Here is a 26,305-nt window from a genome sequence, read left to right as displayed (position 1 = left end):
TGACTCAACTCCAGCCACTTTAATAATGGAAAAATGTATGTAATAAATGTATCACTAGCCACTTTAAACAATGCCACTTTTATATGTTTACATACCCTACATTACTCATCTCATATGTATATACTGTACTCTACCATCCACTGCATCTTGCCTATGCCGTTCTATACCATCACTCATTCATATATTTCTTTATGTACATATCCTTATTCATTCCTTTACACTTGTGTCTATAAGGTAATTGTTGTGAAATTGTTAGGTTAGATTACTTGTTGGATGTTACTGCATTGTCAGAACTAGAAGCACAAGCATTTCGCTACACTCGCATTAACATCTGCTAACCATGTGTATGTGACAAATAACATTTGATTTGATTTAAGGATGATGGAGGCCACTGTGTTCTCGGGGACCTTCAATGCTGGTACCCTTCCCCAGATCTGTGCCTCGACACAATCCTGTCTCGGAGCTCTACGGACAATTCCTTCGACCTCATGGCTTGGTTTTTGCTCTGACATGCACTGTCAACTGTGGGACCTTATAAAGATAGGTGTGTTTCTTCCCAAATCATGTCCAATCAATTGAATTTACCACAGGTGGACTCCAACCAAGTTGTAGAAACATCTCAAGAATGATCAATGGAAACAGGATGTACCTGAACCCAATTTTGAGTCTCATAGCAAAGGGTCTGAATACTTATGTAAATAAGGTGTTTTTTTATTTATTTGTAATACATTTTCACAAATTTCAAAAAATCTGTCATTATGGAGTGTTGTGTGAAGATAGATGAAGAAAAAACATATTTATTTAATCAATTTTAGAATAAGGCTGTAACGTAACAAAATGGAAAAAGTCAAGGGGTCTGAATACTTTCCAAATGCAGTGTAAGTTGTCTCCAATAAAGGGGGTGATTTAGAATCCTCAGAGACTGTTCTAATAGCATCTGTGTCATATCATGAAGATTTGAATCATTAGGGTCTTTTTTAGTCAGAAAGCTACGGCCACCGCTGACAAAAAAAAATCGCTTTTCAATGCAGACCTCTTTTACAGCACTATACAGCTATTTTCTAATGTACTGTTAATGATATATAAGTTGTCTCCAATAAAGGGGGGTGATTTGGTATCACCATGGGCATATAAAAGTTCCAGAGTGGGATCTTATGGCCCATTTTTAATAGAGAAATTGGCATAGGATGCAATGAAACCGGCAAGTATCCTCGTGGTTAGAGGTTTGGGCCTGTAACCGAAAGGTTGCTAGATCGAATCCCCGAGCTGACAAGTTAAAATCTGTCATTCTGCCCCCGAACAAGGCATTTAACCCACTGTTCCTGGACCGTCATTGCCTAGTTAAATAAAGGTTAAAAAAATAAATACAAACAATATCACAGCCGTCCTTTTACTTGCACATCCTGCAGAGGGTGAACACTTTGAATCCATTTCCACATTTACTCTGTTGTTAATGCTTACAATTTGGATTCTAACTCTAAAAGTAGCAGATATCGCACTCTAAACTTTGATATGCCCGTAGAGTATTATGTTCAACGCTTCCTTCATTCCAGGAGGTAGAGAGAGTATGCATGGAGACCGCAAAAGCCCTGTCAAGCCCCATTTGTACAATCTAAACTTTTTTAGTAGCTACAGTATTAGAACACAAAAACCTTGGACTTTTTCGACTAACCTGCATTGGCAAAAATGATGGAGCATTTTAGTTTCATGCATATTCTTTCCCTCTGATCATACACTATTGGACAGCGTCCTGAAGACTTTTACAGTGAGTACAGAGCTCATCATTGAGTGAGGAAGGTGTTATAATTTTCGTATTTCTCTGTATTTTGCAGTACATGAACCCTTTTCCATTTCTGGATTTGAACATTGAAAATAATAGTTCCATGACAAACACTATGATCTTGTTCCAATACTGTTGATATTGCTGTGTCTCTGTATGGTTGGCTATATAGTTGGTATATATGGGTCAGTAATACTGAAGTCAGTTCTGGTCCCAGAGTGAGGTCTTAATACTATGATAACCAAGTTACCCTGAATAAATTAATTCTGTATAGTTAATTATTGAATAAATGAATAGAATAAATGAATTATTCTCTGAATAAAACCAGAATAAAAAAATAACAAGATGTTCTTGTCATTATTTTATTTTAACTTTACATGATACTTTGTATTATAATTGGTAACTGGTGAATAGACTACACACTGTATTCACATTTCTACCCACATTTCTGTCCACAAATTTTGAATCAGGTAATAATTAATCAAATACATGTACTGTCTGTCCAATTGATGTAAACATCGAAACACAAATATTAATTTTAAAAAGCTAAAGACCTTCACAGCATAGGTCTGTTGTTTTAACAATGTAATACAATTTATGTTACACGTGTCAATAACAGTTTATAGTAGTGTAACATAACTGTTTATAACAATGCACAGCACATCTACCAGTCCACTGATGCCTTTCAAGAGCATAAACTATTTTGTTTCTGAATCCAGAGACCACTTACTAGGTGCTGCATGGGGGACAGTGCCATCTAGGGGAATGGAAATTGAAATATTATTCCAGATATTATTTAATGAAGACTATTGAACTGTCAAAAATGAATTCCTTTTCAAGTCATTCATATTTAACATTGTTTTTTAATACACATTTTGATTTACCCTTATTAACATAACATTAATTACGTTTTCTGATTGCATATTTTATTTCATTTACCTCAGTAGGTTTAATTTCTTCCCTGCACGGGACCTCCCAAGCACGTGCACCCAAAAAAATGGGCATACTGTACCAGCCCGGCGCTGGACGTTCTGCCACACTATGCGACACAAAAAATTGCCGCCCAGATCCTAATCCGGTTTAACTATAATAGGCTAGTGTACAGCAGGGGTTCGCTATAGGTTTGGCCGCGGGCCAATTCTTCTCTATGCTAATAGTTGGCAGAACATAATAGCGGCCCAATTCATAGGCAAATTAAACAAGAATGTATAATCAGTCAAATGTCAATAACATGTTCTAATATCTTCTGATTACAGTGATAATATCACCAATGTCTCTATTAAATTCGTTGATTGGGGAAAAACAGCTGGCAATCAAGAGAAACTTTCGCTCTGAAAAAGTCTCAAAGGAAAGGTGGAAAATGAAAAGGGATGTTTCAGGGAATAATGGACAGCATAATAGGCTTTCTTACCATGTAAGAAAGCCTATTATGTCAAACCAGAGTGTTTTGTTGGCAACGAAACAGTTGGCAAAATGCCGCCCTTGTCAAACTGCAGCTCTAGGCGGCTGCCTAATCCTGCCTAAAAGGCGTGTCGACCGTGGGGCTTAATCATATAATTATATTTAAAATCACTATGAATTCAATAACATCTCTGTGTGCCTAGAAATCAAGATTTGTCATTTAACTTTTAAAATGTAATACCTTTTATATTGGCATTAACACAACCAGTCATGATGTTTTCATCTGATTGTCAAACAAATCACTTCAAAGGGCTCCTTTACTAGGCTACCCGCGCATGTTCATCCGTTCACAACATATTTCCAGCCTCCAAACAGTGGTGAATGGAAAGAGACATCTGTTACACAAAACACCAAAAAGTGTAATGATGTTTGGTGATTGTCATTAAACCAGAATTAATGCCTCCACTGCTGTCAGCGCATGTCTCGGTGTCAGCCACTCATCTCTGCCTTGGCAAAACCACATTACATTTTGGAGTGTAGGCTATAGGCCTACCACCCGTTTTTAAGTCCATTCGCTCATTTTTCATGTCTCTGACATATGGTAATGATAAATAATGATGTAATAGTCTACAGTTTTCTTGACATTTTGTTTTCATTATTGTGATAGGCTGATGATTTACCGGTAGGACATACACCCGCTATTTATTTTGCAGGTACATTTATTTTATCCACCTTTGCAGAGTACCTATTTACAATTATACAATGGGTGGGTCTAATCCTGAATGCTGATTGGTTAAAACTGAATTCCAGCCGGTGTCTATTCCACAAGTTACCACTGGCTAAAACTATGACCTTAAAATGCCTATTTACTCTGTTCCAACTGACTCCACAATCCACTGTCTCATCAGCCCAGCCAGGCAATTTATAAACTTGATCTCCTCTATAAAAAGCATCTAGACATTATCTCACATTTCTTTTAGACTAACATTCCATTTTCAACAGCAGAGATTTGTATAAACCTTGCTGTCTGTCTCTCCGACATTTACAGCATTGTTTCAATATTCAAATTCTATCTCCAGCTGTTCCATAGTAATGCACGTGTCGGGAGTCGGGGTGAGACAGACAGGTAGGCAGCTGTTCTCAGCCAGTCGAAATCTTGAATCAGCATAATTTTTATGGATATATACAAACAACTATCAATAGAAAACAGACAAAATGAAATGAAGTGCTGCTAGTTTGAAGTCTTTCCAACTTTAGTTTGAAGTGACTGTGTTAGCTGTGTTGTTTGCTAGCTTTCGAACAACAGTGTCTTGACGAAAGATAAAAGGTTCTATGCCAGGTGAAATGGAGCATGATGTATCCAAATAAATGTCACTAGACAACAGCTTAAACAAATGCAAATGCAGTTACTTCGTTGTTATTCTGGCTGCACTGTTTGACGTGACTGTAAATTAACCGTTGGCTAGCTACAGTGGTTCCTCCTTTAAAGGTTTTGAGCTTACACTGCAGGACATAGAGGTACCCAGCGTCACGGCTTCATTGCTCCAGACCACCGCAAGGGGAAGTTAGAGCACTCATTATGCATTTGGGTCCCAAGGTTTTTATATGACCAATCATATCGAGTGGTTCCAATGACGAATTTGACGCGAGCCAACCGTCCCTGGTGACTTTCTTCAGCAAAGATGGCTGACAAAACATTACGGTGGAAGCTAATTTAAGTAATTATCCCGTCATAACAAGTCAAGCAAAACATTTACAATTGATAGGAATATGTTAGTTAATGTAGAGAACTCCAGCTGTCCTATAGTAATGAACGTGTTGGGAGTCGGGATGAGACAGTTTGCAGTCTTTCCAGCTTCAGTTTGAAGTGATTGTGTTAGCTATGTTGTTGGCTAGCCCCTCTGAACAACCGTGTCTTGACGAGAGATCACACGACAGGCGAAATTACGCCTCATTAGCTCATTGTTATGGATGTATCCAAATAAATCTCATCAGAAAACAGCTTAAACAAATGCAAATGCAGTTGCTTTGCTGTTTTGCTGTTATTCATGTTATTTGACATGACTCTAAGTTAGCCGTAGTTGGCTAGCTAGAAAGCAAGGGATAAGAACGTTGCCAGCCAGTATGGCAATGGAACATTTAGAACGAACGACTGGGTAGCGTCCATAGATACAGAACAAGACTGAACAACTGGGTCGTGTCTCTGGCAACCGAATGAACGACCAGCCAGCTTGGGAAGCAACCCTAGATTTGTGTCGAGACTATATCTTGTGGAAGGATGAAATAGTATGAATAAATTCATCAAAATAACATTTTTTATTAAAATATGTAAATCATTATTTGAATATGTTGGTAACCTGTTGTATAAAAGTGATAATGCATTACAGGCAACATCCGCATTGAGCTAAAGGCTAGAGCTGCCGCTTTCAGGGAGTGGGAGACTAATCCGGACGCTTATAAGAAATCCCGCTATGCTCTCAGACGAACCATCAAACAAGCAAACTGTCAATACAGGATTAAGATTGAATCCTACTATACCGTCTCTGACGCTCGTCGGATGTGGCAGGGCTTGAAAGCTATTAAGGACTACAAAGGGAAACCCACACGCGAGCTGCCCAGTAATGCGAGCCTTCCAGACGAGCTAAATGCCTTTTATGCTCGCTTCGAGGCAAGCAACACTGAAGCATGCACGAGAGCACCAGCTGTTCTGGATGACTGTGTGATTAAACCAAGCCATGAGGTCGAAGGAATTGTCCGTAGAACTCCGACACAGGATTGTGTCGAGGCACAGATCTGGGGAAGGGTACCAGCATTGAAGGTCCCCGAGAACACAGTGGCCTCCATCAACCTTAAATGGTAGAAGTTTGGAACCACCAAGACTCTTCCTAGAGCTGGCCGCCCGGCCAAACTGTGTAATCGGGGGAGAAGGACCTTGGTCAGGGAGGTGACCAAGAACCTGATGGTCACTCTGACAGAGCTCCGGAGTTCCTCTGTGGAGATGGGTAGAACCTTCCAGAAGGACAACCATCTCTGCAGTACTCCACTAGCAAGGCCTTTATGGTAGAGTGGCCAGATGGAAGCCATTCCTCAGTAAAAGGCACATGACAGCCCACTTGGAGTTCGCCAAAAGGCACCTAAAGAGTCTCAGACAATGAGAAACAAGATTCTCTGGTCTGTGTGGTAACGCTCTCTGTAGCCAAGGCGAACAAAACCTTCAAACAGATCAACATTCACAAAGCCGCTGGCCCAGACGGATTACCAGGACGTGTACTCAAAGCATGCGCGGACCAACTGTCAAGTGTCTTCACTGACATTTTCAACCTCTCCCTGACCAAGTCTGTAATACCTACATGTTTCAAGCAGACCACCATAGTCCCTGTGCCCAAGGAAGCGAAGGTAATCTGCCTAAATGATTACTGCCCCGTGGCACTCACGCCAGTAGCCATGAAGTGCTTTGAAAGGCTGGTCATGGCTCACATCAACAGCATCCTCCCAGACACCTTACACCCACTCCAATTCGCATACCGCCCCAACAGATCCAGATGCAATCTCAATCGCACTCCACACTACCCTTTCTCACCTGGACAAAAGGAACAATGCTGTTCATTGACTACAGCTCAGCGCTCAATACCATAGTGCCCACAAAGCTCATCACTAAGCTAAGGACTCTGGGACTAAACACCTCCCTCTGCAACTGGATCCTGGACTTCCTGACGGGCCGCCCGAAGGTGGCAAGAGTAGGTAACAACACGTCTGCCACACTGATCCTTAACACTGGGGCCCCTCAGGGGTGTGTACTTAGTCCCCTCCTGTATTCCCTGTTCACCCACGACTGCGTGGCCAAACACGACTCCAACACCATCATTAAGTTTGCTGACGACACAACAGTGATAGGCCTGATCGCCGACAAACGATGAGACGGCCTATAGGGAGGAGGTCAGAGAACTGGCAGTGTGGTGCCAGAACAACAACCTCTCCCTCAATGTGAGTAAGACAAAGGAGCTGATCATGGATTACAGGAAAAGGCAGGCTGAACAGGCCCCCATTAACATCGACAGGGCTGTAGTGGAGCGGGTCGAGAGTTTCAAGTTCCTTGGTGTCCACATCACCAACAAACTGTCATGGTCCAAACATACCAAGACAGTCGTGAAGAGGGCACGACAAAACCTATTCCCCCTCAGGAGACTTGGCATGGGTCCCCAGATCCTCAAAAGGTTCTACAGCTGTACCATCGAGAACATCCTGACCATTTGCATCACAGCCTGGTATGGCAACAGCTTGGCATCTGACCATAAGGCCCTACAGAGGGTAGTGCGAACAGCCCAGTAAATCACTGGGGCCAAGCTTCCTGCCATCCAGGACCTATACAATAGCCGGTGTCAGATGAAAGCCCATAACATTTTCAGAGACTCCAGTCACCCAAGTTATAGACTATTTTCTCTACTAACTCACGGCAAGCGGTACCGGAGCACCAAGTCTAGGACCAATATGCTCCTCAACAGCTTCTACCCCCAAGCCATAAGACTGCTGAACAATTAATACAATCGCCATCGGACAATTTACATTGACCCCACCCCCCCTCCCTTTTGCACACTGCTGCTACTCGCTAGTTTATTATCTATGCACAGTCACTTCACCCCTCCTACATGCACAAATTACCTCAACTAACCTGTATCCCCGCACACTGAATCGGTACCTGTGCCCCCTCGTTATTGTTATCCTTATTGTATTACTTTTTATTTTAGTCTACTTGGTCAATATTTTCTTAACTCTTCTTGAACTACACTGTTGGTTAAGGGCTTGTAAGTAAGCATTTCACGGTAAAGTCTACACTTACTGTATTTGGCACGCGTGACAAATAAAGTTTGATTTGATAATGCCTTCGAAGCCGGTGTTTGGAGGATATATTTACACGGTTTGCAGGCCCTTGACTTGGTCTCGGGCCTAACAACACCCGTTCAAATATATCCTCCAAACACCTGCTTCTCGGGCATTATCACTTAAATAAACACTAGAACTCAACAATAAGCCTTAATACCTACTAAAATAGCATGAATGGGAGAGGGTGGAATCAGAGAAAAATAACGTATCTTGAAACAGGAAAAATGTGCTACGATTTGTTATCTTGTGTTCAAGGAAGCTGAGAACTTTTATTTTGAAACGTTTTGCTCATTTAGACCCATTAATGTTGCTTAATGCCGCAGATTTCATGGAGCTGTGAGAGTCAACGTAGCCTACAGTAGTCGTCACTACCACAGCCACAAAGTCCTAAACCCCGCCTATTTCTTAGATTTCTCTTCTTAAAATCTGATTTTTAACCTAACCCTAACCACACTGCTAACCTTATGCCTAACCTTAAATTAAGTCCCATAATCTGATTTTTGTTTTGATAAATTTTTATAATATAGCCCATCTTGACTTTGTAGCTGTGGTAACTAGTGACAACCGCCTACAGCAGGTGATCTATTCTACTGTATACAGCTATGTACTCAACAGCAGGGGCGGTACCAGAAGGGGGGCCGGGGTGGCACCAGCCCCTCCTTGTGTGCCAATTTTCAATGCTATTTCTGATACAATTTGCAGATTTTCCATGGCCACCCATGACTGGTTCTTGGTCCCCCCATTAGAATATTACTAGAAACGCTCCTGTTCAACAGTGAGGCATTGGTCTAGCTATGGTTGTCCATGACCCATCATCGACAGCTCCAATGCCCTCCACATTCATCCAGCGCAGGTTTTGATGGATTTAAACTTAAGGTATCTTGTATGGAGGGCTGAGGCTTTAACATGGAAATAGGCAGACATACTATCCAAATTAAATAGATAGACACGTTCTTTTCTCTCTGGAATTATTAACAAAGAAGAGGTGAAGCAATTGTGCTTAGAGAACCACTTTAAATTATGCACCTTTTAGAAAGGGGTTATAGACTTAGCAATCGGTTCATTATAGATATGGTCTAGGCCTGTACCTCCTTCTAACCACTAGATGGTAGGCACGGCTTTTCCTGAAAGTGTAAAGAGAAGAACCCAAAAGGAGTTGAATGTACACTCCGGACCCCATTGTCTCCGACAGGTGGCATCATTTTAACGTGACACATCTCAAATGAACATTAATGCAAACATGAAGAGTCGTTGCTCTATCTGACGTGAGACAACGCTCCAGGCCCAAGTTTTATGGCCCTATCAATGACCCATCATATGAAACCACAACCAACATATCATAATGTCGTCCCAGATAGCATCTCCATCCCAGATAACTCCATACTGAGTTACACTCCTAGAGCATCATCTCCACCTCAAGGAAAACAAAATCCAGAATTCCCTCATTTCCTCTTAGGCTAAATGTTCTTGCCACCGAATTGGAGGGTCTGGATAGTGGGTCCTTGCAGAAAAAGTGGGTGCAGGGCATTTTCACAACACACACACACACACACACACACACACACACACACACACACACACACACACAGCACTGCCCCAAGCCGTCACTCTGGAGCAACCCATTAGTGAAACAGAGTCTAGAGCTCGGTGCACCACCAGCAGTCTACTGATACATTTTTAAATCTCAATATCCCCATGCATATTTAATGACCTGGCAAATAAAGAGAGTCACACTGGAAGAAGGTGGGCTGGTGGGGCTTGCCCGTATCAGTTAAATAAGCATGAAGTTAGGGAAACCCCCATAAAGGTGTCATTTGGTGTGACTGAATAGATGCACATGCAGGTAAGTGTATACCTGCAGAGTAGTATGACACTGGCGATAGTTAGCTACAGTATCTCTGTCTGAATAGCTCACAGGTAGCTAGCTCTGTTGCTGCTGACAGATAATCCAAGTGATAGTCCTATGGAAAAGCTGCCAAAGAATGGGGAGTGGTGTACCGGGAACATGATTATAGTTGAGTTTTATGTTTCACCACAGCAGCCACGGTACTCTTGTCTCTCTTTGAATGCGGCTTGTCAATATTTAATCATTCCTCCACTAGGTTGGTATCAGATGAACATGGTTGGCTGAGGAGGTGGGGCTAGAGGGCTGGGAGCTAATGAGGGAACAGGGGGTGGACTTCAGGAGGGGAGGCAGACAGGTACCCCAGCCCCTCCACGCAACGAGTGGTGGAGCTATCAGAAGGCGAGGAAAGCAAAGGGGGCTGTTCACTCCTACTGCACCCACCCACACAAAGCTCACCATGCGAAGATACTGAGGTGGTGGATTGTACTCTTTCACTCTCTCTTCCTCCCTCCATGTATCTCTCTTCCCACTGAACCTTCTGAAGGTGACGTGACCCATGCCATGCTAGGAGTTCTATCTGGTGCCTTGGACCTTGAGGTGTACATCTGCACACCCTTAGCCACAACAAGAACACCTCCACCTAGTCATTCCTCACTGTGCCCATCATCCCCTTGCCTCCCAGTCTGATCCCCTAGTCACGCCAGAGAGAGGCAGACAGCACAAGCCCATCTCACATCTGAGGAACATCTGAGGGACCCGTGGCACCACACAAAGGCGGAACCAGCCCCATGGTGCATAAGAACTCAGGAAAGATGAGCAGCCACATCTAGCAGATCTTTTTTGTCTTTTTCAGAGCAAAGCGTGCAAGAAATAGGGGGAGAGACATACTCCTGTGAAATAAAGAGAGGGAACAGGACAGGGAGAAACGGAAGAGGATGCCTTTTGGGGGGTTTTCGGGGCTGAAGGAGCGGGTTCTGAAACCAGGGAAGGAGGAGGTGAAGAATACAGTAGGAGACGGTCTGGGGAACCTGCAGAGGTGAGTCTGGGACTGTCTGGAAATTATGGGGGAACTGGGATTGTATAGGTGTGAATCCCTACTCTCTGTCTGAGAGATGTGTGTGACTCAATGGGGGTGAAAGCACGGCACGGTGCGGGTTTGATATCTTCTTATAGCAATAGATCCGATAATTTCACATAAGTGAGTTGTAAGATAATATTTCGGAGTACTTGTAGGTATTGTATCTTAGTTATCTTATTGTATTTTAGGATCTTTATATAAAAATCTGTATATATACACACTGTTAAACAATTGTGGTCCTATAATCCCAAACATGGATCATTTGGTCAAAATTCTTAAATCTATGAACAAAGCCAGTGGTGGGGACGAGGAGGGTTGAAGAACCTTAGAGGCAGAACATGAAGCTCACCATGTACTGTACCCAGAGATCCCAGAGATAAATATTTCATTCTTTTTCTTGCCAGGCAATCCCAGTGATGTAATCACAGGTTTTATTTTAAGACATTATGATACATATTTCATATCTGATACATATTTCACAAGGGGAGGATGATGAATATGGAACTTCCATGTATGAGGTAGATTGTTGTCTTAAAATAGATAAACCAAGTAAGTGGGCAATTTCCTGTGAAAGGGAATTTTGCATGTTGAGAGCCAGAATGTTCACTGTGCAGTCTGAAATAGATCAAGAGCAAGCCAAACAGTGTGAACAGTTGATTGATTATTTCGGAATCTACAATATGAAATTGTATAAAGAAGGTGAACTGGACATATTTATCCAACAAGCAGTTATCATGTATATAAGGATTGTAATATCAGAACACTAAAAATGTGTTTTCATTCCAATTGTATCAATCTGTGGTCAGCTAACTTTTTATTTTATGTCATACATTTACTTCAGTTTAATTTGAAACACTGTACAAACACAGGGAAAATGCTGAATTAAATGTTTTATTAAAGTCTACAAGGATCCATGCCGTGGGAAAATGCTATTCCACCAAACTGCTAAAATCAATACTAGCAGGTGAAACTAAAGAAATGCGAATCCAGAGAGACCAAGAGAGGAAAAGAGGAATTAAGCATGAGCAGAATGAATCATTAGGCTTAATCTCATTTTCAGATGAAACCTGTTTGTTTTTTCAAGAGGGTATTCCAGATTGCTCTGGGACAGACTACATTATTTATCGAGTTATATATTATGGATCCAGTTAATCACTCTTTCAATTTTGCCTTATGAATCAATTATAGCCTGACTATAAAGTGAGCATCATGAAAATTATTCCATTTAGTAATTAACTTAACACTTCATTTGACACAGTACAGAAATTACCAGGTATTTTCTACCAAACAACCGCGCTAAATGGTAAAAAAAAAAAAAATCATACCAAAGCAAAATAATTTTTCCCATGAGACGTAATTTTTGGTCTGAAATACAAAAATCACACGGAATGACATGGTTCTCTCAGTAGGGTCTCTCTAGAATGTTGCAGATGCTGACTAGTCTGACTGTTAACTGACACTGTTTAAGCCCATTCGTAATAACTTCTTTAAATATAAGCTGTCCTTGGTACAAAAAAGGTTGTGAGATAATGACATTGAACAATAAAACACACAGCCTCTGTTCTGTATGACCTGAGTGACAACTCAACAGTCGTATAACTTCATAGACACAGTGGTGTAATGTAAGTAAAAGTACTACACTCTAAAAAGAAAAGGTTCCTGGAGTATCCTTGAGGGGTTCTTCAAATTGAAACTGTGGGGGAACCACTATAACATATTTGAAAAACCCTTTTTGACCTAACCCTTTTTGTCACGCCCTGACCTTAGAGAGTCTGTTTTATTCTCTATTTGGTTAGGTCAGCGTGTGACTTGGGTGGGCAAATCTATGTTTATATTTCTTTGTTGGCCTAGTATGGTTCCCAATCAGAGTCAGCTGTTTATTGTTGTCTCTGATTGGGGATCATACTTAGGCAGCCCTTTTTCCCACCTGAGATTGTGGGATTTTGTTTTTGCATTGTGCTGTCTAGCCCTGCAGAACGTTACGTTCGGTTTTGTATTTTGTTGTTTTGTTGGTGTTCATCTAATAAAGAAAGATGTACGCTTACCACGCTGCACCTTGGTCTCCTCATTCAAACAATGAGCGTAACAGAAGATCCCACCACAAACGGACCAAGCAGCATGGTCAGGAGGAGAGGACACGACGGAAACCCGAGGGGTGAGTCCGAGACCGAGGAGGAATTCTTGGATCGTTTGAGCGAGGAGTGGTTGGCAGTGGAGAGGGACGAAAGAGCTTGGAGGGGTTGGAGTCTGGAGCAAGACAGTCGCTTTGAGAAGCGTGTGACCTTTCAGGCACCATGTTTTGCGGAGATACGCAATGTGTCTCCAGTGCGCATCCACAGCCCGGTGCGTTCTGTGCCAGCTCCTCGCACTTGCCGTGCGAAAGTGAGCATTCAGCCAGGACGGGTTGTGCCGGCTCAGCGCTCCTGGTCTCCAGTATGCCTCCTCGGTCCAGGATATCCTGTGCCAGCTCTACGCACTGTGTCGCCAGTGCGCCTTCACAGCCCAGTGCGTCCTGTGCCAGCGCCCTGCACTTGCCGGGCTAAAGTGAGTATCCAGCCAGGACGGGTTGTGCCAGCTCTACGCTCCAGACCTCCAGTGCGCCTCCATGGTCCATTATATCCTGCACCGGATCAACGCCTCAGGTCTCCAGTGCACCTCCACAGCCCAGTACGTCCTGTGCCTGCTCCTCGCACTCTTCCTGAAGTGCGTGTCCCCAGTCAGGTATGTCCTGTGCCTGCTCCTCGCACTCGCCCTGAGGTGTGTGTCACTAGTCTGGTGCCACCTGTCCTGGCTCCACGCACCAGGCCTCCAGTGCGCCTTCCCAGTCCAGAGCTTCCGGCGACAGTTCCCAGTCCAGAGCTTCTGGCGACAGTACCCAGTCCAGAGCTTCCGGCGACAGTACCCAGTCCGGAGCTTCCGGCGATGTTTCACAGTCAGGAATCTCCAGAGACGGTCCACAGTCCTGAACCTCCTGAGACGGCTTACAGTCCGGAACCTCCTGAGACGGTCCACAGTCCGGAACCTCCTGAGATGGTCCACGGCACGAAGCCTCCAGTGGTGATCCATGGCACAAAGCCTCCAGTGGTGATCCATGGCACGAAGCCTCCAGTGGTGATCCATGGCACAAAGCCTCCAGTGGTGATCCATGGCACGAAGCCTCCAGTGGTGATCCATGGCACGAAGCCTCCAGTGATGATCCATGGCCCGAAGCCTGCAGTGATGATCCATGGCCCGAAGCCTGCAGGGATGATCCATGGCCCGAAGTCTCCAGCGACGGTCTGCGGTCCGGAGTCTCCGGCGACAGTCCCCGGTCAGGAGCCTCCGGCGACGGTCCCCGGTCAGGAGCCTCCGGCGACGGTCCCCGGTCAGGAGCCTCCGGCGACGGTCCCCGGTCAGGAGCCTCCGGCGACGGTCCCCGGTCAGGAGCCTCCGGCGACGGTCCCCGGTCAGGAGCCTCCGGCGACAATCGGTGGTGCGGTTCCTCCAGCAGTGATCTACGGTCCGGAGTCCGTGAAGACGATCTACGGTCCGGAGTCCCCGGCGACAATCCCCGCACCAGAGGTGCCACCGAACTGGGGGGAGCCTTAAGCGGAGCGGGGTCTGCGTCCCGTACCGGAGCCTCCACTGAGATGAGATGCCCACCCGGACCCTCCCCTATAGGTTCAGGTTTGCGGCCGGAGTCCGCACCTTTGGGGGGGGGTACTGTCACGCCCTGACCTTAGAGAGTCTGTATTATTCTCTATTTGGTTAGGTCAGGGTGTGACTTGGGTGGGCAAATCTATGTTTATATTTCTTTGTTAGCCTAGTATGGTTCCCAATCAGAGGCAGCTGTTTATTGTTGTCTCTGATTGGGGATCATACTTAGGCAGCCCTTTTTCCCACCTGAGATTGTGGATCTTGTTTTCGTGTTGTGCTGTCTAGCCCTGCAGAACGTTACATTCGGTTTTGTATTTTGTTGGTGTTCATCTAATAAAGAAAGATGTACGCTTACCACGCTGCACCTTGGTCTCCTCATTCAAACAACGAGTGTAACAGTTTTGATGGATCCTCGAATAACCTTTTGAATAACATTTTTGGGGTTAATTTTTTAACTACCCCCCCTCCCCTATTATTATTAATATGCATAACAATAACACAATATTTTTGTTGTCAGTGTTTATTTTAATGGCAAAGCAAAATTAAGAAATCAAAATAGGAAGTAAACTCCCAGCAGAGCCCCAAGTCCAATGGATATATCCTCTTGCGTGTTGATGTTAATGTGTGGATGTTATCCGTATCCATAGACAGAAGGATTTTGCAGTGCATGGTGATCAAACAAGTTTCCTGTTATATTCATCAGAGGTTTAGAGAGGGGGAAATCTGTGAATCCAAAAAATAGTAATTATACAGATGATTAACAAAACATGCACACAACAGTATTCATACCTTGGTTTTTGTGGTGAACGTGAATTAAAAAAACTGTTTTGATTATGGTTTTCATACACATACCTTGTCCATAATCTAGAGGCCTATGGGATATTCATTGAAGAGGTAAGAGAGGAGGATGGTAAACGTGATCTGCATAACATACCATTACCAATTGACATACCTTTGTATGCCTCCTCCTCTGTATACCTGCAGACACAGACACAAAAGCAGTTCAGTTATCTTCACCTACATATAGCCTACATATTCTTACCTATTTGATTGATATCCATTGAATTGTGTCCATTTACTGTTTTAGAAAGATTTGCACAAATATGAAAAGATTGATGGTATCATCATAAAACAATATCAATTTAGATATTCCTTCTAACCCCCCCCCCCCCCCCTTAAAAGATTTAGATGCACTATTGTAAAGTGGTTGTTCCACTTGATATTATAAGGTGAATGCACCAATTTGTAAGTCGCTCTGGATAAGAGCGTCTGCTAAATGACTTAAATGTAAATGTAAATCATACAAGGGACAAACCTTACCTTAAATTGAGGAGATCCTTAAATATTTCAGTTAAGTGCCTGCACCTGCTGTCCTTTCAAATCCAAATGTTTCAGTTGGGCAGTTAGGTTCCTGCAAGAACCCCCACCTCCTATGGGGTTCTTGGAGTAACCTTTTTGTGGCAATTTTCAGTGCAAAAAACTCAGTTTTTCAAAGAACTTTGAGGATCTTAAACAAACCCTTGTTGAACCCATCATTTTTACAGAAGTATTTGGGGGGAAACTGTACTTTCCAATTATTCATTTTTTTTACTACTTTTACTTTTACTTCACTACATTCCTAAAGAAAATATGTACTTTTTACTCTCATACATTTTCTCTGATACCCAAAGGTACTTGTTTCATTTCGAAAGCTTTGCAGGACAGGAAAAAGGTCTAATGTACTTATCAAGAGAACACGTAGTCATCCCTACTGCCTCTAAACTGGCAGACTCACTAAACACAAATGCTTAATTTGTAAATGATGTCTGAGTGTTGGAGTGTGCTTCTGGCCATCCGTAAATGGAAAATAATTGTGCAGTCTGGTTTACGTAATATATTTAATTTGAAGGGATTTATTGCATTTACTTTTAGTTTTGATACTTTTAGACTTTACTAATGTAATATTTTACTGAGTGACTTTTACTTTTACTTGAGTCATTTTCTATTAAGGTATCTTTACTTTTACTAAAGTATGACAATTGGGAACCTTTTCCACCACTGGATAGACATAATGACGTCATGGACCTCATGCAGACAGGATGATGTCACACTTAACTTTCATCTGACTGGAAAACAATAAATCACTTTGGATTTATCAAGACATTTATCAATTAAATGTTGTTCTTGTGATTTTACATATCACTTTTAAACAGGGATCCATACTCTTTCTCTTTAAAAGACAAGGAGATCAACAAGGAAAGCAACTTTGTTTATTATACCATCAGTTGACATGATATGTCAGTTGAATGTCAGAAAGTACAATATAGGTTACAGTTGGCTGTTTGTGTGTTTTTGATGTTGCCACTTGCCACTGCAGCTTTGACCAAAATGATGAAATTGAAAACAAGCTCTTGAGAAAGAGAGTTGTTTTCAATTCTCTGTTGAGGCATAATTATCTCCATGTTTTTTATCCACTCGGTAGATCAAAGATCAATTTGGTCTACTTAGAGGATAGAAACGACTTTATTAAAAAGGCACTAATACTATTTTATTAGTGTTGAGGCGAGCCAAGCATCATTTCCTCCTTCTGATAATGATCAACCATTCTCATAGCATTTGTCCAGTCTATTTTAGATAACAGAGAGCACGATCTGTGAGCTAGGAAATAGGGATGGGGGATGGAGAATGCAGGGGTCCCTTACGGAAAAAACGGCTGAATTTCACAAGATCTTTACATGTGACAACATGCAAAGCAACGTGATAACATGAAACTACACATGTGAAAACATGTTCACATGTAAAGTGTTCCAAAATAAATAATGTAATATTCTGTAAGAGGTGAGTTGGGGAAGATGGATAGGGGCTGGGGATGACAGGGGTGAGTTGGGAAAGACAAGGGTGGCAAGCTGTGGGAGGCAGGGATGAGTTAGATTCTGCTTGCTAATTGGTAATGGGAGAAAACAGGCTTTTGTTCATTTACGAATGTGGGCCTTTCAAGCAACTCCTCATAAAGGTGTTCTTGCACATGAAAGACTTGTAAAAGAAGAGGACTGGATAGTGTACATACTATAGACCTCTAAAGAGTGCATGGGAGTAGGAATGGAGCCCAACATCTTTGACAGCAGGGGACTAGATAAAAAACTATATATATACAGTACCAGTCAAAAGATTGAACACACCTACTCATTCAAGGGTTTTTCTTTATTTGTACTATTGTCTACATTGTAGAATTATAGTGAAGACATCAAAACTATGAAATAACACATATGGAATCAGGAAGTAACCAAAAAAGTGTTAAACAAATCAAAATATATTTTATATTTGAGATTCATCACAGTAGCCACCTGTCACACTTGTCTTCAAGAATGGACCAAGGCGCAGCGGGAATGTGGATACTCATAGTTTAATTCCAAACACAAGTAAAGCATCCACAGGGAAAACAATAAACGGTACTCACAAAGACAGGAACAGTTTTGCAGGCACACAACACGCAGTGCAAAAACAACTACCCACGAAAACCAAACAAACACACACCTACTTATGGGACTCCCAATCAGAGGCAACTAGAAACACCTGCCTCCAATTGAGAGTCCAGCACCCAAAACTACACATAGAAAAACAAACCTAGAACCTATACCAAACTAATACACCCCACTACACCACACACAAAACAAATATACCTCTGCCACGTCCTGACCAAATATAATAGAAATAATACCTAAATATTGGTCAGGACGTGACACCACCCTTTGCCTTGATGACAGCTTTGCACACTCTTGGCATTCTCTCAACCAGCTACATGAGGTAGTCACCTGGAATGCATTTAAATTAACAGGTGTGCCTTCTTAAAAGTTAATTTGTGGAATTTCTTTCTTTCCTTCTTAATGAGTTTGAGACAATCAGTTGTGTTGTGACAAGGTAGGTGTGGTATACAGAAGATAGCCCTATTTGGTAAAAGACCAAGTCCATATTATGGCAAGAACAGCTCAAATAAGCAAAGAGAAACGACAGTCCATCATTACTTTAAGACATGAAGGTCAGTCAAAGAGGAACATTTCAAGAACTTTGAAAGCTCCTCAAGTGCAGTCACAAAAACCATCAAGGGCTATGATGAAACTGGCTCTCATGAGGACCGCCACAGGAAAAGAAGACCCAGAATTACCTCTGCTGCAGAGGATAAGTTAATTAGAGTTAACTGCACCTCCAATTGCAGCCCAAATAAATGCTTCACAGAGTTCAAGTAACAGACATCTCAACATCAACTGTTCAGAGGAGACTGTGTGAATCAGGCCTTCATGATCGAATTGCTGCAAAGAAACCACTAATAAAGGACACCAATAATAAGAAGAGACTTGCTTCGGCCAAGAAACATGAACAATAGACATTAGACTGGTGTAAATCTGTCCTTTGGTCTTATGAGTCCAAATTGGAGATTTTTTTATTCCAACCGCTGTGTCTTTGTGAGGCGCAGAGTAGGTGAACGGATGATCTCCGCATGTGTGGTTCCCACCGTGAAGCATGGAGGAGGAGGTGTGATGGTGGTGTTGCTTTGCTGGTGACAATGCCAGTGATTTATTTAGAATTCAAGGCACACAGAACCAGCATGGTTACAACTGCATTCTGCAGCAATATGCCATCCCATCTGGTTTATGCTTAGTAGGGCTGTCATTTGTTTTTCAACAGGACAATGACCCAACACACCTCCAGGCTGTGTAATGGCTATTTGACCAAGAAGGAGAGCGATGGAGTGCTGCATCAGATGACATGGCTTCCACAATCACCCGACCTCAACCCAATTAAGATGGTAGGGGATGAGTTGGACCGCATAATGAAGGAAAAGCAGCCAACAAGTTATCAGCATATGTGGGAACTCCTTCAATATTGGAAAAGCATTCCAGTTGAAGCTGGTTGAGAGAATGCCAAGAGCGTGCAAAGCTGTCATCAAGGCAAAAGGTGGCTACTTTGAAGTGGCTACTACTTTCAGGCCAGGGTTTTAGAAATGTTTGCACATGTATAATTTTTTTTTAAACAGAAATACCTTATTTACATAAGTATTCAGACCCCTTGCTATGAGACTCGAAAATTAGTTTCCAATGATGATCCTTGAGATGTTTCTGCAACTTGATTGGAGTCCATCTGTGGTAAACTCAAATGAGTGGACATGATTTCGAAAGGCACACACTTGTCTATATTATAAAAAAATGTTTTTTAACTAGGCAAGTCAGTTAAGAACAAATTCTTTTATACATTGACAGCCTAGGAGCAATGCATTAACTACCTTGTTCAAGGGCAGAATGACAGATTTTTACCTTGTCAGCTCGGGGATTTGATCTAGCAATCTTTCAGTTACTGGCCCAACGCTCTAACCACTAGGCTACCTGCCGCAGTGCACTGTCCCACATGCACTGTCCCACAGTTGACAGTGCATTTCAGAGCGAAAACCAAGCCATGAGGTCAAAGGAATTGTCCGTACGGCTCCAAGACAGGATTGTGTCGAGACACAGATCTGGGGAAGGGTACCAAAATATGTCTACAGCATTGAAGGTCCCCAAGAACACAGTGGCCTCCATCATTCTTAAATGGAAGAAGTTAGGAACCACCAAGACTCTTCCTAGAGCTCGCCGCATGGCCAAACTGAGCAATTGGTGGAGAAGGGCCTTGGTCAGGGAGGTGACCAAGAACCTGATGGTCACTCTGACAGAGTTCCAGAGTTCCTCTGTGGAGATGAGAGAACCTTCCAGAAGGACAACCATCTCTGCAGCCCCCCACCAATCAGGCCTTTATGGTAGAGTGGCCAGACATAAGCCACTCCTCAGTAAAAGGCACATGACAGCCTGCTTGGAGTTTGCCAAAAGGCACCCTCAGACAATGAGAAGCAAGATTCTCATGTGTGATGAAACCAAGATTGAACTCTTGGGCTTGAATGCCAAGCGTCACGTCTGGAGGAAACCTGGCACAATCCCTACAGTGAAGCATGATGGTGGCAGCATCATGCTGTGGTGATGTTTTTCAGAGGCAGGGACTGGGAGACTAGTCAAGATCGAGGGAAGGATGGACGGAGCAAAGTACAGAGAGATCCTTGATGAAAACCTGCTCCACATTCACCTTCCAACAGGACTACGATCCTAAGCACACGGCCAAGACAACGCAGGACTGGCTTTGGGACAAATCTCTGAATGTTCTTGAGTGGCCCAGCCAGAGCCCGGACTTGAACCACAGTACTGAGTAAAGGGTCTGAATACTTATGTAAATGTATATTTAATTTTTGTATTTTTTATAAATTTGCAAAAATGTCTAAAAACCTGTTTTTGCTTTGTCATTATGGGGTATTGTGTGTAGATTGATGAGGGGGAAAAAACAATTTAATTCATCTTAGAATAAGGTTGTAACGTAACAAAATGTGAAAAAAGTCAAGAGGTCTGAATACTTTCAGAATGCACTGTATATTGCATTTATGGTTGTTCTATGTTTTGCTACCGCTAATGCTTTGACTAGGGTTGCAAAGCTACTGGTAATTTACCAAAGTTAATGGAATAATGGTAATTAACAATCTATGGTAATCTATGGCAAGTCTGGTCATTTATCATTGGGAAAAAAAATATTACGATTGTCACGGTTGTCGTAGGAAGGAGCGGACCAAAGTGCAGCGTGTGTCGTTCCACATTATATTTTCACTGTGAAACTATGCAATACATACACATAAACTAAAGAACAAAAACAACAAACCGTGAGGCAGAGGTGAAACATACACTAACTCAAAAACAATCTCCCACAAACCCAGGTGGGAAAAACACCTACTTAAGTATGATCTCCAATTAGAGACAACTATGACCAGCTGTCTCTAATTGGAGATCATCCCAAACAAAGCCCAACATAGAAATACAAAACTAGAACATAACAACATAGAAAATCTAAACTAGAAAACCCTCCCTGTCACGCCCTGACCTACTCTACCATAGAAAATAACAGCTTTCTATGGTCAGGACGTGACAGTACCCCCCCCCCCAAAGGTGCGGACTGCGAACGCACCTAAAAAAAAAAGGGCGGGAGGGTGACAAATGTCTATGGCGGCTCTGGTGCAGTACGCAGAACCTTCTCATCCCGCGGATCCTCCTGCAGAGGAGGCGGCTCCGGTTTGGGCCGTATCCCCCGCTCCGCCCGCTGATCCCTCCGCTTTTGTGTCACTGGACCCTGGATCGTCGCCAAAGGACCCGGACCGTGGATCATCACCGGAGGTTCTGGACTGCATACCGCCGCTGGAGACTCCGGACTGCGGACCGCCGCTGGAGACTCCGGACTGGGGAACGCCGCTGAAGACTCCGGACTGGGGAACGCCGCTGAAGACTCCGGACTGGGGAACGCCGCTGAAGACTCCGGACTGGGGAACGTCTCAGGAGGTTCCGGACTGTGGGCCGTCTCAGGAGGTTCCGGACTGTGGGCCGTCTCAGGAGGTTCCGGACTGTGGGCCGTCTCAGGAGGTTCCGGACTGTGGGCCGTCTCAGGAGGTTCCGGACTGTAAAACATCGCCGGAAGCTCTGGACTGGGCACTGTCGCCGGAAGCTCTGGACTGGGAACAGTCGCCGGAAGCTCTGGACTGGGAACAGTCGCCGGAAGCTCTGGACTGGGAACAGTCGCCGGAAGCTCTGGACTGGGAACAGTCGCCGGAAGCTCTGGACTGGGAACAGTCGCCGGAATCTCTGGACTGGGAACAGTCGCCGGAAGCTCTGGACTGGGAACAGTCGCCGGAAGCTCTGGACTGGGAACTGTCGCCGGAAGCTCTGGACTGGGAACTGTCGCCGGAAGCTCTGGACTGGGAATGCGCACTGGAGGCCTGAGGCGTGGGGCTGGCACAGGTGGCGCCAGACTGGTAACAAGCACCTCAGGGCGAGTGCCGGAAGCCGGAACAGGACACCCCGGACTGGGCAGGTGCACTGGAGGCCTGATGCATGGGGCTGGCACAGGTGGTGCCAGACTGGTGACACGCACCTCAGGGCAAGTGCGAGGAGCAGGCACAGGGCGTACCAGGCTGGATAGACTCACTGGAGGCTGGGTACATGGGACAGGCACAGGATATACTGGGCCGTGGAGGCGCACTGGAGGTCTCGAGCATAGAGCTGGCACAACCCATCCTGGCTGGATGCTTACTCTCGCCCGGCAAACGTGGGGCGCTGGCACAGGACGAACTGGGCTGTGAATACGCACTGGCGACACAGTGCGCAGCGCTGGCGCAGGATATCCTGGACCGAGAAGGCGAACTGGAGACCAGGAGCGCTGAGCTGGCACCACCCTTCCTTGCTGAATGCTCAACCTAGCTCGACAAATGCGGGGCACGGGCACAGATCGCACCGGGCTGTGATCGCATCCCTTCACATGGTTTAAGAATAGGTAAAGACACATTCACATATGAAAACCATGTTCCATCCTGTCCTCTTCCCTTTCTGATATTCTGCATAGCACCAGAGACATATAAAAGACAAGCCTGACCTCTCCCTTCTCTGGGCCCCAAATGACTGAGCCCCAGCTGAGGGAAGAAGTACAACTGCCAACACCAAAGTCCAAAGGGATACATTCTAATAACAAATATATCACATAAGCATATTATGCAGATAAGACATCTTAATTATCTATGTTACCCAACTAATTCTGATTCATCCACCACAATATGGTTCAAGAGAAAATAGCCTAATTAATGAAAAAGCATCTTATCAACAATGGCATTATTTTCAGTTAACTCTGCAACTCTTCCAACTCTTGTCTTTTTTCACAACTGCCCCAAAACATTTACAACAAAGACATTTTGACATAGTAAAATAAATAAAAGTGTGTAAAAAAAACAATAGAATGTGTTGAAATCCTCATATTAAACATTAAATACAGGTTTGTTATTTTTTTATTTTAAAATCAGAAGGCCACACAGATTGCCAGAGATAATTAGACACCTCTTATAATCTGAAGTACCCCCAAAAAAGCCAATAGATTTCATCTGATCAAATTCTATATATTCCTTGAAAGTTAAAAAGCTTCTGGTAGTTTACTGGTAAACTTCAAAAGTTTCAGGTAATATACCCTTCCTTTGCAAGCCTAGTTTTGACACTTATTATGTTTTTAAGTGCTTTTAAGGTGCACTTTACCGGTTCTGCAGCAGATAAAATTAGCGCTCTATAGTCATTTTTACATTTTAGTCATTTAGCAGACGCTCTTATCCAGAGCAACTTACAGTAGAGAATGCATACATTTCATACATTTTTTCTCTGTACTGGTCCCCCGTGGGAATCGAACCCACAACCGTGGCATTGCAAACACCATGCTCTACCAACTGAGCCACACGGGAGCCACTTAGGGAACCTGATTATGGTGCAAATTCTAAAATGGCTGACATAGTGTGTCAATGGACAACGCAAAACACTATGGCTGAAGACAGTTGATAAGATGCTTCTCTCATTCATTTCAATGGGTTGGGTCAAAGGTAGCAAATAAAGCCTCTACAGCTTCTCTATAGGGCATGGTTTCCTGGCCCTTAACATAACAATTGTAGCAAACAAGGGATTTTTTCACGGTGTCTTATAAGATTGGATACGAGTTTGCAAGACTCTCCTTTTTGCCCTGTCCATCAAACACTCTGTCTGTAAGCTGCCTGGAGGTGTGTTGAGAATATCTATTACACTGTCATCCATTGGGTTTGTGCTGTGCAAATGAACTCCACACCAATGTAACAAAGAGGCTGATACTGTTTACATTCAGTTTGTTTGTGATGGATGGGATGATGCGTCAAACACTGACCGTATTTGCCGGTGTATCACGACAGCTGTCCATATGAAGGGGATTGAAAACACATATATATATATATATATACATACCATTCAATAACAATGGCTGTCTGTGCTAGGGAGACCAAATGCATGATTAAAACAAGACCCCTTGAACCCCATATGAATTTCTTCCCAGATAGAGGTACTCAGGTGGAGATCTGAAGCGGCCAGATGAAAGCAATACCTGCTCGCTGCGGGATGAGGGCAGAGAGGGACGCTGGGTAGTGGAACAGGTGTACAGAAGTGGGGAGGAGGGTGAGGGGGAACCAAATATCAGATGCACAGTGACCTTTTCAGAATGGCATGCTGAGTTCACCTTGTAACTCTCATGGGTAGTGGGCAGTTTCCTTTCCTTCCTGTCTTTTAAAAACTGTTTTAAATATCATAGTAGATTTAATGTAAAGTGTCATTCAAGGGTATCAGGTATACAAATACTTTTTGTATACACCATACTTGTTTGTAGTAGGCCTGTGTAGTGTGGTATGACAATGTCATCCATTAAACACTTACCAATGTCATCCTGTTGAACTTCGTAGGAACGTTGACTGTTTTCTCAACTCCCATGTTTTGTGTTACAGGAAAATTGATGGGACCAATGTGGACGAGGATGACCAGATGGAGCTCACGGAGGACGGGCAACCGGTGGCTCCTCGCCACAATCCCCCTCTATTTGACTGCGGTTGCTGCGGCCTGCCCAAGCGCTACATCATCGCCATTCTCAGTGGGCTGGGCTTCTGCATCTCCTTTGGCATCCGTTGCAACCTGGGGGTGGCCATTGTGGAGATGGTCAACAACAACACAGTCTACATCAATGGAACACCTGTACTCCAGGTGAGAGAGAAAGACAGAAATCACTGACATAAAATAAATAAATAAATGATCCATAGGGGCCTCCTGAGTGGCGTTACTACAGACCCGGGTTTGATCCCAGGCTGTGTCACAGCCGGCCGTGACCGGGAGACCCAAGAGGCGGTGCACAATTGGCCCAGCGTCGTCCGGGTTAGGGGATGGTTTGGCCGGCCGGGATTTCCTTGTCCCATCGCACTCTAGTGACTCCTTGTGGTGGACCGGGCACCTGCAAGCTGACCCCGGTCGCCAGTTGGATGGTGTTTCCTCCGACACATTGGTGCGGCTGGTTAAGCAACCAGTGTGTCAAGAAGCAGTGTGGCTTGGCAGGGTCGTGTTTCGGAGAACACATGGCTCTTGACCTTCATCTCTCCTGAGTCCATAGGGGAGTTGCAGTGATGGGACAAGACTGTAACTACAAATTGGGGAGAAAAAGGGGTAAATGTACCAAAAAGGATTTAAAAAATATATATCCATAGTGCATTATGTGTGCATTATGGGGTGTGTATAATAGGAACCTTGTAGGATAGCAGTTGTAAGGGCAATGAAGCAGCATAAGTTCATATGTGGAGCTGTGGTTCCAAGGCCTATTTACAAAGTTCAAACTTCAATATTCAAAAGAAAATAACCTTCAGGCTTGAATGCAGCAACACATGACCCCACTGCCTTTAAATGTAATTGGCATTTCACCAAACTCCTATATTCCAATCATACATGGTTGTCTTGTAAAAATATTGAAACATACTTAAATATTTTGTCACTGAAAGGTCTGGACACAAGACAGATTGGTAGGCGGGCATCAAACATTTTGGGGAAATACAGACTCAAAAGAAAGTAACAGTTTCTTGAGCGAAATAAAAAACTTCTTCCTCATGAATTTAGTAAAAAACCGCAGCTCCGAGTATCAAACAGTAAATAAATGCAACAATATGTAGTACTGTATATCTTTTTTTATTGTCACATACACCAGATAGATGCAATGAAATGTTTTGTTTCATCCATAGTAGTACAGCACCCCTGGAGCAAATTAGGGTTAAGTGTCTTGCTCA

The 26,305-nt window shown here is 43.6% G+C and overlaps 1 protein-coding gene across 1 annotated transcript in view; it reads left to right on the top strand.

The window, feature by feature from the left end:
• Positions 1-10,301: 10,301 nt before the first annotated feature.
• Positions 10,302-26,305, top strand: part of slc17a8 (solute carrier family 17 member 8) — a 33,193-nt gene continuing 17,189 nt past the window's right edge. Inside the window, exons 1-2 of the mRNA XM_014125382.2 lie at positions 10,302-10,944; positions 24,989-25,241. Coding sequence (XP_013980857.1) covers positions 10,844-10,944; positions 24,989-25,241 — 354 coding nt within the window. The 5' untranslated portion in view covers positions 10,302-10,843. The remainder of the gene's footprint in view (positions 10,945-24,988; positions 25,242-26,305) is intronic.

Source organism: Salmo salar, chromosome ssa10 (assembly GCF_905237065.1).
Source record: "Salmo salar chromosome ssa10, Ssal_v3.1, whole genome shotgun sequence".
In the NCBI taxonomy this organism is placed as follows: domain Eukaryota; kingdom Metazoa; phylum Chordata; class Actinopteri; order Salmoniformes; family Salmonidae; genus Salmo; species Salmo salar.
The sequence above is the reverse complement of the archived record's forward strand: the minus strand, read 5'-3'. Positions and strand labels throughout refer to the sequence as shown.